General features: G+C 46.1%; 1 protein-coding gene across 4 annotated transcripts in view; it reads right to left on the bottom strand.

Annotated features, from left to right (window-relative positions):
• ADAM19 (ADAM metallopeptidase domain 19) overlaps positions 1 to 12,380 on the bottom strand; it is a 37,404-nt gene that overhangs the window by 2,738 nt on the left and 22,286 nt on the right. For all 4 annotated transcript variants that reach the window (XM_080398617.1, XM_080398614.1, XM_080398616.1 and 1 more), the window contains 13 exons: positions 11,865 to 11,949; positions 11,478 to 11,617; positions 9,671 to 9,848; positions 8,907 to 8,996; positions 7,454 to 7,649; positions 7,016 to 7,124; positions 6,286 to 6,490; positions 5,639 to 5,719; positions 4,439 to 4,547; positions 4,200 to 4,335; positions 3,892 to 3,958; positions 3,147 to 3,356; positions 517 to 663 (listed from right to left, as the gene is read on the bottom strand). In XM_080398617.1, the coding sequence (XP_080254743.1) occupies positions 517 to 663; positions 3,147 to 3,356; positions 3,892 to 3,958; positions 4,200 to 4,335; positions 4,439 to 4,547; positions 5,639 to 5,719; positions 6,286 to 6,490; positions 7,016 to 7,124; positions 7,454 to 7,649; positions 8,907 to 8,996; positions 9,671 to 9,848; positions 11,478 to 11,617; positions 11,865 to 11,949 (1,753 nt within the window). The remainder of the gene's footprint in view (positions 1 to 516; positions 664 to 3,146; positions 3,357 to 3,891; positions 3,959 to 4,199; positions 4,336 to 4,438; positions 4,548 to 5,638; positions 5,720 to 6,285; positions 6,491 to 7,015; positions 7,125 to 7,453; positions 7,650 to 8,906; positions 8,997 to 9,670; positions 9,849 to 11,477; positions 11,618 to 11,864; positions 11,950 to 12,380) is intronic.

Genomic DNA, 12,380 nt, shown 5'->3' with positions numbered 1-12,380 from the left:
TGTGTTAAGGGGTCCAGTTTGCACGGAGCTGAACTCAGTAACTAGGAGCCCCTTATTAACTGTCCTTATTCAGGACAATTTTGGGGAACACTCCCTGCAGAGAAAGCACCTCCTTAGCCATGGCTAGAGAGAATTTCTGTTCCTTACTGGGGTCTTCAAGTCTTGTGTGGACCTTCCTGTTTTGCAGCTCTTCACTGACCATTCTGGGTCACACACACCTTGACCGCCCGTTGCTCAGCCCCGCTCACACAAACGGCTCATCTGAGGAAGAGCTCAGGGACATGGAGGGTTGAATTAACTGTTTTGCTTAACCCAAACACTTGACAAGGAACAGGTGAAAACAGAGACCCCTGCAATAAAGGCACCCAGCCCAACAGCTTCTCCATTTCCACCCACCAGGGCTGTGCGTGCAGATGTTTTGCAGGATGATCTCAAGGTTGCTCCCTCCAGAGCACCTTTATTCCCCAGTGTTGAGGGGACACTGCTGTGCTTCCCATCACCGCGCTCAGCGCCTACCTCCGCCGTTGGCCGGAGTCGTCCTGGGGTCCTGGTGTGTGCAGGAGGCAGCGAGATGGTGGGGCTGTTCCCCAGCCAGGCTCTGGTTCTGCCTGGGACAGGATTCGCTGGCAAAGCTCTTTGGGGTGGCCGAGGCCTAGAAATATCCTAGGCAAGAAAGAAAGAGTTTTGAATTCTCAGCCTGGACATACACCTAGCCTGAAAACAGAGATCACATTTGCATTCACTTTACATGGCCAGAACTTCTTCTGGTATGGCCACAGGTCCTTTGGATCTCTTGGGTTTGGTTTTGGGTTTTTTTGTAGGTCTGAGGCAGCAGACTACGTATGGAGCTGCCCACCTTGAGGTCTCTGATTTGGAGTTAACCCCAGGGATTATTACAATCTAATGGCTGCACGATGAAGAACAGGAGAACCCTTACAGATAGGGCAGGAGTCTCCATCACAACTCAGCCTGTAGCATCCCTGCCTGAGACAAAGGGCTGAAGGAATGGGGGTAAAATCACGCTTGCAGAGACCCCTCTCTGAAGCCACTAGGGCTTATTGTCTTATGCAGGTGATTAGCCGTTTTCAACATGCACGAGTTTTCCCCTATCAAGTGTCATGAAGATCAGATGGTCTGAGGCTGCTCGGCAGCTGGTTTCCAACAGAGGTCAGCCAAACAGGGTGACAGGGTTACCTTGCTCAGTCCCCTAAATGAAGCTGCAGGCTGAAAGCATGTCATACCCTGGCTGCTAGAGGATCCAGAAGTTTCAAGCCTTGACTTTTGCAAGTAATAGGGAAACTATGTTCCAGAGCCTTTTAATTAGCCACATTATCGATGCACCTAAGGTTGGAAGCAAGTTTCACATGCATACACTCGCTATACGACTGCCCATACAATGCCTGTAAACCCTCTACACGTGTATGTACGTGTGCCCCCACACACACACGCAGCCCTGCACCCACCTACACAATCAGTTATTGCTTTGTTTGTGCGCACAGCTGTCCCTCATAGGATACTCGGAGCATTATATTTTCCATTCATATAATGAGTATCAGTGTAAAGCATGCCCATGGGGAGAAATCACCCACATAAGACCTAACTGCCTGTTGTTGCTTAGCCTCTGTGCTGTCGCTGGCTTACAGGTGTTGATTTAATAAACACAGCTGCACTTACAACTTGGAGGGCACCCAAAAACCCTGCAGTCTCCTGGGACTGTGCATAAATGTGATGCTCGATGGCTGCACCAGCCAATGCTTGGGGATCTATTGCTCTCCAAGGACCTTGCCCTGTGACTCCAGGAAGGACAACACAGACTAAATCCCACCGACCACCGGGTCCAAAAAGCTCCTATAGGAACAGCAAGAGAGCAAATCTAGCAGATACTGCAAACGTCTAGGAAGGACACTGACACTAGCAAATAGCAAAATCAATTATTTCCTCCGTACCTTCTACATTTGTGGCTCTCCTGCAACAGAGATGGCAAGGTTTCTTTTGGAAATCCTAGGAAAAGTGTTCCATCTAGTAGGTCTGACTGAGATAAAAAGGGACTGGACGCATTGGGGAGGGAACACAATGGAGATTGTGGGGAACTTGTCAACAACCAGCTGGGAAGGATACCTATTCCTTACTGACTACAGTCAGCTTCCTGCTTTTGTTTTAGTTTTCTTTCCTGCTGAAGTGCTGGCTGTTCACAGGAACAATGGAGCTAGAAACAAACCCCATTCACTAAAATATTTTGGGTTTGTTTTCCTCTATATCCTTCAAGGAGAGACTGCCAGGGATCCAGTCTCCTGCTATCTCCTGTAACTGAGCCCTTTGCTTCTCTTCTGGCCCTAACCCAATAAAGTAGTATGGAAATATTTTGGTTAAATGGTTTTAAGCCAGTCTGAGTGATTTGCCATCTTTCCCGTAAGAATGTGGGGTCTGTAGTAAGCTTAAAACAAAATTGCCAATAAAAGAAGTATATCAATGCCCTTTCCTTATAACCCCCAAAATAACCTCACTGCTAGGATGCTCACAGAAGACGGGGTCAGTCTGGGTTAAGTCTAATGTTTCCTATGCAACATGCTTAAAGGTCCCATTTCTGCTCCACATGAAAGTTTGTCTGAGGCTCCCAAGGCGTTAAGTGCAGGAATAGCCAAATGCAAGATACCTGGGAGATCATCCCAAGGAATGTACTCAGTACTGAACCTCAGATTTATCACTGATTGATAATCTCAGAAGGGCTTGTTTCCAGGAGATAAAACACATGCAAATGGTAAGAGCAGCTATGCTAGGCTTGATTAGGGAAAAATCTGTCCAGTCCTTTTGTTCCTTGCAGATTATCTATTTGATTTGCAGCTAAAAAAATGTTTAGAGGACCTTGGTAAAGTGAATGCTGCCTTGTGATCCACATTACCTGACTTCAGCTCCACATCAGAGGTATCGAGAGACCTGAATTAACAGGAATTAAGTGTGCTAGCATCCAGCACGGTCAGTGTTAGCCACACGACAAAGCACGGAGGGCCACCAGTAACTGTCCTGTGGCGAGCTGGAGCACGTTCTAGTGAGCACGGTACCTCCTACAACCCCCCCCAGGGTTAGAGAGGCTGCACCAGCCTTCGCTCAGAACAAACCTCCCATCAAACCGCATCTTGACCCTGTACCTGAGAGACGGGGGGTTTGGGAGCAGGAGGAGCTGGCCTGCTCGGGGGTGTCCGCCGGGAAACGTCCTTCGGAAACGCCGGCTGTGCCTGCCCAGCGGGCTGCCCCACGCCGCAGCCAGTGGAGAAGCTGGATGGCTGCTGCGTGTGGAGTCGGAGCCCTGGCCCTTGCTGGGGAGAAGGTTTTGATGGGATTTCAGGGAAGCCAATCACCTGTGCAGAAGACCCACAGATCCCCAGAGTTAGGTATTTCCACTTCAAATCACCTTTTTACTCTCTGCTATGCTTTTGAGGATCTACATGAGGTGTATGAGCCACACAGTAGAAAATATGGCCTGCAACACAGGTATGTGTTGTATCGGTCTAGGAGGCATTAATTAGATAGACCGGGACAATTTGGGATCGCGAGGCAGGAATGGGAATCAAGAGAACAGAGTAACTCAGGCATTAGCGTTATAAGCAACACCTGCAAATAAACCCAGGGTTTGCAATTTCTGCAGTTTTGAGAGGGGGATGTGACAGAAGAAGATCTATCAGGAGAGACAAGCAGCCACACAGGCTTGGTCAAATCTCAGCTCCTGCCTTTAAGGAAATTACTAGAAACTTTCAGCCATGGGTGATGTCTGTCTATTTTTTCCCCATCCTTTGATAAAACCGTTCCCTAACTGTCGCATCAGAGGAACCACATCCCACACTTTTGGGCATTTGGATCTCTGCCCAGTGAGGTGGAAGGTGACTTTGCCCATACCTTCCTCTGCTCCTGGGGGGTTTTCAGCTTGAAGGCAGGGTTTGCGTGCCCGCTTCCAGAGGTGTCGCTGACAATGAGAGAAAGAAAAGGATAAGTGTTATTTCTTTGATAAGTTCTTTTCCTTCTTCACTGTATTTTCCATTATATTTGAACTGAAGTAAAAAAAAAAAAAAAAAAAAAAAAAAGAGAGAAGCGAATACTGACTATACCAACAAACCCATTTAGTCACAGCCTTTATAATTGCTTTTCTGTCCTGACACTGAAAAGGGCTGGATGCAAGCGGACAAAGCACAGCACTGACCATTTACCTGAACTGCGGGGTCTTCTTTAGAGAACAGATGGCAAATTTATTCCAGCATTTCAGATAATAGAATAAAAACATCATTCCAATGAGAAGGAGAACAGGAGCCAGGATTGCAAGAGTTATCACAACTGCTGAAGGGCCTGGAGGGCAAGAAAGTAGAGTTAGATAAATGGAAAACTCCCTGCTCCCAATCTAACTCGAGTCCTTCTGAAGTGCCACCATAGCAGAGCTGGTCCCACTCACCTTCGGGCATGGGGGGACCACTGTCCAAGCTTCCTCCCCTTCCCTGCTTGTTGCAAAATGGGGGGGCCCACCCCTGGTTGCAGTGGCAGTTCTTGTTGTTATTGCAGACCTGAAGCGGGAAGACCCAGAGACTTCAGTGCCAGCTACTACAGAATTTGCAAGCTAAAAATAATTAAGCCCTTGCTGGATAAGACCCTACGGAAGAAACTCTCATTGGCATAAACAGGGAGTTAAGTGCCTGGAAACGTTTTCTTTTCAGGGAGTGAAAGTGCCTTTTATTTCCTTAGAAATTCTCCCTTTCTCCAAAAGACAAGGGTTCTTCTGCTGAAGTGCCACTAATCTGAATGTAGGAAAAAAGCAGCATTTAGAAATGCCTTTCCCTTGTTCTTATCTCTAATCTGAAGGAGCTAGTCCTCCATTCAGTGAAAATTTCTTACTGTTTAGGTTTATTGCTTGGCCCATTGCTGTTTGTTTTATCAACTAAGCAGCTGCTGGAGGGGAGGCTCATCTCTCTGATTAGGGATGTCCTGTGCTAACTGTAGCATTTCATTTAATACTGTGGAATAGCTGACACTTCCCACAACTTCACGGATTGTAAGAAACAAAGCAGACTGGGAAGGAAAAAGCAGGGCGAGTCCCTCTCCTTGTCAGGTACATCACGGGGCCTCCCAGGCTGCTCAAGAAGGCAGGCACTGCTCACGCTGCTGTATTTGTTGCTCCTCCCCATTGCTTAAACGGGCTGTGGGGATGGAGAGATGCTGATGTTTTGTGCCGGAAACATCAGCAAAAGTGTAAAAAATTCTCAACAGCCTTTTCTTTCCATTTCTGGGGCACAGCAGAAGACAGTTCGGGATAAACTGTTCTAAACATGACTTTTTCCTATGTTTTTCCCTCTGATTTTTTTTTATTCAGTCTAAACTGGGCTTGAAAGATTTTTTCTGTAAGATTACCCCTTCCAGGTTTTCATTCATTGCAATTCATATCCCTCCTGTAGACCTCTTTAAATCCTATGTCAAAGGGACGCTCACAGACCAGAAAAATGCATCAAACATGAAAGGAATGTGCAAATTAATAACGAAGAAGCTGAAGTGCGGAGCGAACCTAAGCGTGGTACCAGAACTGAGCTGAACAACCATCTACAGATGAATGGCAGCCCATCCTGCTTCAGTCTGAAATGGAGATGAAAAGGAAGGCACCTACTCCATGCCCGTGGCACTTCTTGCTGCAGCTTTCAGAATCAAAGATGATGGATGTGTTCTGGCAGCGTCCCTCAAAGCAAACCTGCAGAAAAAGGATCCAGAAACTCAGCATTAGCTCTTTGGGTTATGCACCACATTACTGCCTCGTGTCATTTTGTGACTTGAGGGGTCCCAGACACCTTGGCAATACAAGTGATACCCTGGGCAGAACAACAGACCATAAGGGCAACCTGGCTCCCAAGGAAACATTCCATCACTACCCCAAATCCCAGCTAACGCGCATCAGAGAGAGGAGTGGGAGCTCAGAAGTTGATGACTTTGCCGTGCCCATGTGGCAGGTCTCTGAAGGAGCTCTCAGGTGTCTTAATTTCTAATTGAAGCAAGACAACCTCAATCAACTAGTGAGTCCCAGGCTCAGCACTGGCCCTGGACTTCATCTAGCAAAGGCTTCAAGTATCACCTGTGGTATGTATTCTTCCATTGCTTCTCAGAAGCCTCTAAGAAATTATTTTTCTATCAAACATTAAAATCTCCTAGAAAGGCATGAGTCATAAGAAATTAATAGCTTGATAACAACAAAGCACTTTCTGGATGGAAAAGCAATACCCTGAACCTCCCCCAAGCCATTACAGGCAGGACTATACCTACATGATGGCTCCCACATTTTGTTCCCGTCAACACCAAGCCAGGATCCAACATCTCCTTTTCTTCATTCTCAGATCTGTACACATGGGTCCCTCGGCACCTCAGCTCCGTCCTCTGCATGCGGATAGTTGTGTCTATGGCCACCGCATTGGACTGCAGGGGTTTGGAAGCAGAGCTCTGGCACTGGATCTTCCCACATTTAGCATCTCTGATTTCAAAGGAAAGGCTAAAGTGATTATTTCTGGCTTGCTGAACATTTTGCAGGCATCAGCTCTACACGTAAATTAAAACAGCAACATTGAATCATTGTTCAATGGCAAAAGAGCAAGCACCTCCCAAGCGCCAGCCCAAGCAACAGCATCTGATGGGCACTGATGGCACCGTGTCACTGTCCCCAGGGGTAGGCCAGCCTCAACAACACAGATTAGATTAAGGAGGTTTTGTCTCAGTTAAAAAGCTACATTTAATTTACAGATTTGAAAATCCCCTCTTCTGTTGCTTTGAAAAAATATCAACGAGATGTTTTAAAATGCAAAAGGCAGGGAAAACTGTAAACTTAAAGCTTCAGTCGTAAGGGCTCTAAGTCTGACAAGGATGCAGCTGGTTTCCCAGGAGGTCGAGGCGGGGAGGGGACCCAAAGCATGGATCAGTTCTATCTACTGGCCCACAGTTTTCTAATATATAAAAACATCTTCTCCAGTGAGCAACTCTTGGCTGCCACGCTGCTTTCTACCTCATCTCACACTTCCTGTAGTTGCCGTAGATGTCCTTCCCACAGTTCCCGTAGATGTCTCCAGCCGCGTTAACCTTCTCGAAGCAAGCGTCTGGTGCTGGCCTGGCTCCTGCGTGGAAAAGACTCACATGGCCGATTCCTGTGGAGCCTGGCAGCCCATCTCACCTCACACCAACCGCTCAGTTGTTCTTTTTCTGGGATGGTTTGAGGATGGGAAAATCTACCATTTTTGCTCAAGCGAGCAAGGCAGGAGAAAAGGCTCCTCAGACTTCACCACTGATAACAGTGTCGCAACTGAGTAATTTAAGTTGCATCCTGCATCCTTCACAAATGGGTATGAAAGGTACTACTGCCTTACACGGGGTGAATAATAGTAGGATGCCACATAATATTGCCTATCCAAAGGACAATGTATTTCATTGCAAGCAGTGTCCTTACCAGGACCCCACAGCTGCAAGCACTGCTCTTTGTACGTGAGACACATGCCGCTGTAGCAATAAGCCTTTCCTCCATCGCAGGAAGACCCATCAATTTGGTAAGAGTTGGGGGGGCAAAACGGTGACTCGCCAGTGCAGTATTCTGGGAGGTCACAGAGTCCTGACCTTTCCCTGCAAAGAGTTCCCGGAGACATCAGCTAAAAAGATAAAAAGGGGGGAAAAAATTAATTATTGCTTGGCTCCTTTGTGGTTCCATGTCTGCACAATGTCTCCCCGTAGATAAGAAAAAGACCTTGCATGTGTCTCTTCATCCACCTTGTCTCCATTTTTTTGAGGTCAGCAGTGATCCAAATGACTCTGTAACTTCATTAACTGGGTGAGTATAGAATCAGATTAATGACTAGATCCCTTCCCTAGGTAGCGATGAGATCATGCACAGAAAATACGGCTGCGAGATCTCAAGGGGACACCGAACCATCTCCCTCTACCCTAGGGTAGGATCTGATTTACCTAAACCATTTCTAACAGATGTTTGTGTAATCTGTTCTCAAACCCCCCCCCCCCCCCCCCCCCCCCCGTCTGGGACATCTGTTTCAGTGTTTGCCTGTCAATTCGGCTGAAGTCATTTTGCTAATGGGTAGCTTACGTCTCCCTTGCTTACGAGTTTATCCAGTTCATTCTCATCTTTGTCCACCATGGACATGAAGAATGGAAGGGCATACACAGTTACATCTAGGAGGTGTTTTGAAGTCTCTTGTGAAAGGAGTGAGTCTAGGTAGATTCCTGGAAAATTATTTCCCACGTGCTCAGGATCAGTCAGTAGGAGCACATAGTCAATGCACAAACACAAAAATGAGCTTAAGGGAAAGGTTTGCCTATGTTCATTTCTGAGTTAATTTGTTGTCAAAGCTTGAGAACTTTAGCGCCACAGTTAGAAACATATTTTAACCAGCTTCTATAAGGAAAGCTGAGATTTAAAATGATAGTGGTCACACATTTACAGTCCTCTTTGCTAGCATTCCTTCAGCAAGTACCTGGGCTAAAGGAATTCAACTGCATCCCAGAAAAAAGGGTTCAGAGCAAAGTTAGAATCCAGCCTAATCAATCCCCAGAGAAAACATTTGCTTTAAGAGCTCTGTCTAGATTTCTTCTAGAGCCAAAGGAGGGAAAGATTTATTCTGATTCACCCCATCCCTAAGAGAGGCAGCGTGACTTCATTCCAGCAGCATTCACAGCTCGTCTTAAGTTATCACAGGAGTCAATTAAATCAGCTAGAAGCAAGTTTGATTGCACTCGTAGCTGTTGTACCTACAAATCAGACCATGTTTCTTGCAGGTGAGGAGCTGAACTCCCATGTGTGGCTGCGCTTGCTCCCCTTTCCCCTCCATTTTTCAGCCTCACACTTCTGCCACCATTATTCCCTCCCCTCTCTTAGGAAAATCCAGAGATCCCACCTTGCACTGGTGACAGCATCTGCCATGGGCACATTCGGCACCCAGCTTCAGGGAGCAGGTGCTGGCGTCGCAGCAGGGGTTATTGCATTCCTGGAAGACGGTGAGATGCAGAAGAGCTTACAACACAGACGTTCAAGACAAGAACATGCCAGAGCATCAAAGTGTGAGGCTGACGCGAATCTGTTCTCATACAGGACAAATTACATGCAAAGTCACAGCCTTCCTTCCACAGTATGTTCGTGATCCCCAGCACGTGCTGAAGCACCGTACTGCATAACTGTATCCTCTGTTGGACTGACTGGATACTACAGGTTGTGCTCATTACATCAGGTGAGTCTGGGCTGCTGGTTCCAGCTCCCTTTTGTCTTACCAGTGAAAATGGATTTGAGAAGTGAGGTGCAGCGCTAAGAGAAGCCACATCCTTACCAGGAATGGAGCCGTAGATAAAGTGAACTTATATATGAAACTGCAACACTTAAGATCGGTTTTTCTTTTTTAAATGAAATTTTCTTCACCTCTGTTCAGCCATGGATTACAGCATCCCTGAGTTCTGGGATGCATTGTACTACAGGCTGTGAATTTAGTTAGACGTGACACTTTACAACCTTGATTTACATTGCATATACAGTACGCACAGGGCAGGTATGCGTATCTCCTGCACAAACAAAAGCTGTTTACATATCACATAACTGTATATGCAAAATACATAATAAAATCACTGTGTCCCACTAAACCCCAGACAGTTGAATCTGAACAATCGTTACCTCCACCTCTCCACAGTCACACTCCTCCCCTTCTTCCAAGTAGCCATTTCCACATTTCTTCCCACCATACATTTTTTTGGTATCTGGCATATTGGAGAGACACATCCCTCCGCCAGACTGCAGATACTTCTCCAGCTCTTTTCTATTGCACTGGTTGAACACCTTGGGGAATGGATGCCTGCATATAGACAGTGTAGAAAAACATCAAGACAGATCTGGGCAATGGTTTAGAGCACCCAAAATGCGCGCATGCAAATCCTGACAAGTGGCAAAGGACTCGGGTCTCTCTCTGAAATCTATGAAACTGTGGTAATGCAGATCATGACTTTCTGTGCCTGTTCAAAATCAGATCCATCTGGATTACAGTTGAAGAGAAGGTGTGATTGCACTGCAAGACTGTCTGGTAATATAATGGCCTTAAAAAATAAACTTTATTGAAACAAAACATGTTGAGTTAGATTTGGCTTTGATAGCGGACAAGTACGGCTGTCCTTACCTGCTCAGTACTGAAGCTGTGGTTTATTCCTAATTGGTCGAACAAACCCAAGAATCCAGCACTCGGACTGTAAAAAACTGCTTGTGAATCTAACTGTTAAAAATAATATTTCCTTTTCCCTATCTACTGCCTCATTGCAAAAGATAGGAATATTTTCTGTTAAATTGATTATTTATTTCTGTTGCTGCAATGCCAGGACCTATGCACTCTAGATATGACTGTGTATGTGTGCGTTTGTGTTGCATGCTCTACTTGCATGCCACTACGTCTTCACTCCTCACCTAAGTGTTTTTCCTTATTTGGAAAAAATCGTGCACATAAAAGATGATATCTATGGAAAAAGTTTTGTTAAAACCTGCTAAACCCCAAGAAGGAATGCTTGAGGAAATAGGGAATGTGGCTTTAAGTGAATGGGCTCATCTGATATTTTTACGTGACTGAAACATAGAAGCTGTTGTGGTTCCTCACCCAAAAGGAGCTCTGGAATCCCTGTGGGTTTCCAGAGTCACTCTTGCTTCCCTTTCTCTCACAGACAGCTATTTCTTCCCTTTTAAACACAGATTTTCTGTGGCTCGCTGAAACCAAGCAGTATTCTTAAGACAACATACATTCAACCTGTTTTCACAACTCCTGACATAGAAATACAGCCCTATTGCTGTGCCTTTTAATAAAAAATCAGTTCTTTCCTGAAACAATCCTTTTTCCTCTTGTTACTGTATTATAACGCCCATTACTTTTGCACAAGATGCTTTAGAAACCCTATCAACTATCTACCTATGCATCTCATGTGCTACACAGGAGTGAAACCCATGTAAACCTCCGCACACCGAGGTCACATATGTTCTGGTCACCCGTCGTTTCTCTGTACCTGCTGGCAACAGGCAGTCCAGAAGAAGGATGTGTGCATTTATGCACTGAACTTGCTTTGGGGTGATGGATTGTTTGGTGGTACACAGTGGGAAGCACAAACTCAGAGATGAGGGGTTAGAGGGGTCCTGAGACAGTCTCTCAAGACAGCAGTTAGGAACATTTTCCTTTTTACCAGACAGTTTAGAGTTCCACTTCTAAATGCTGCCAGGTCCCTACATTACCTAAAGCCAGTCTCAAGCAGGAATACGCTCGATGGGAATTTAGCAAATTGCTACGGATACACGAGCCAGGGTTTGGCCAGCAGCGTTTTCTCTATAAACACACTGGCTCCAACAGGCAGCAACAGACCCACCTTCAGTCTGCATTTCTAGCTGTTCTGCCGCCAAGGGTCTTGTAACGAAGCCCTTTGCATTTCCACAAGACCCTGTAGGACAAACTCACCCAGTTGCAGAAGCCATGATGCAGCCTCCATCTTCTGCAGGGGTGGTACAGCAGCCAGCTGAATCATGATTCATGCCAAAATTGTGTCCCATCTCATGGGCAATGGTAGCAGCCACACCAATGGCGTTATCAGAGTGATCCTGTGCGAGATCAAAGAGGCACGTCAGCATTTCACCTGTGCCTGTCCTGTGCACCTCTGAGTCAATGGGGTAAGCAGTACTTCTCATTACTACATGTAGAAAACATCTACTGAAGGTATTCCTGTCTATAATCAGGTAAGTTAGAGGCCTTCACAGGAAATACTTTCTTCCAAGGCTTTAGGAGGCATCTATCCCACGAATTCACTGCGGGAAAGATACGTCATATTAGGTATTAGAAATTACTTACCATGTTTACTCCTCCTGACTGGAATTCAGAGCACATGGCCATCACAGGAGCCAAGCCTACTGTGGTACCTTGGAAAGGCACACCCCTAAAATCAACCCAGAAAGACCGTGAAATGGCGCTGAGGCACCGGAGAAGGCAAGGCAGAGAAACGCGCCCTGCAGTCCACAGCTTTATACGTATACACAGCGTCAGGTGAATACATTTTCTTTAGTAGTATCTCCAAGTACAGCACATTATAGCAGAGCTACAAAGCCTTAAGACCTATTTTTCTTGCACTACTATGTCGTTTTAGGGGCCAACCAGCCAATCCTAGTTTTTTTATGGGTCTGGTGCCAAGAAGTACTCCTGCTGAGCTTTGTAACAAGCACAAAAAAGACTATTTCTGGATCCTTAACTGGGTACTGTTTGTGAAGACTTCATTCACCTTAAATCTGATATTTGCCAGCTTGGGATTCAGGGACTTGACAGAGTACTAGATAACACCTTTGAGATGCAGGCATGCTCAGCTCCTGCCTG

The sequence above is a fragment of the Falco punctatus genome (genome assembly GCF_963210335.1).
Source record: "Falco punctatus genome assembly, chromosome: 8".
NCBI classification, from domain to species: domain Eukaryota; kingdom Metazoa; phylum Chordata; class Aves; order Falconiformes; family Falconidae; genus Falco; species Falco punctatus.
The sequence above is the reverse complement of the archived record's forward strand: the minus strand, read 5'-3'. Positions and strand labels throughout refer to the sequence as shown.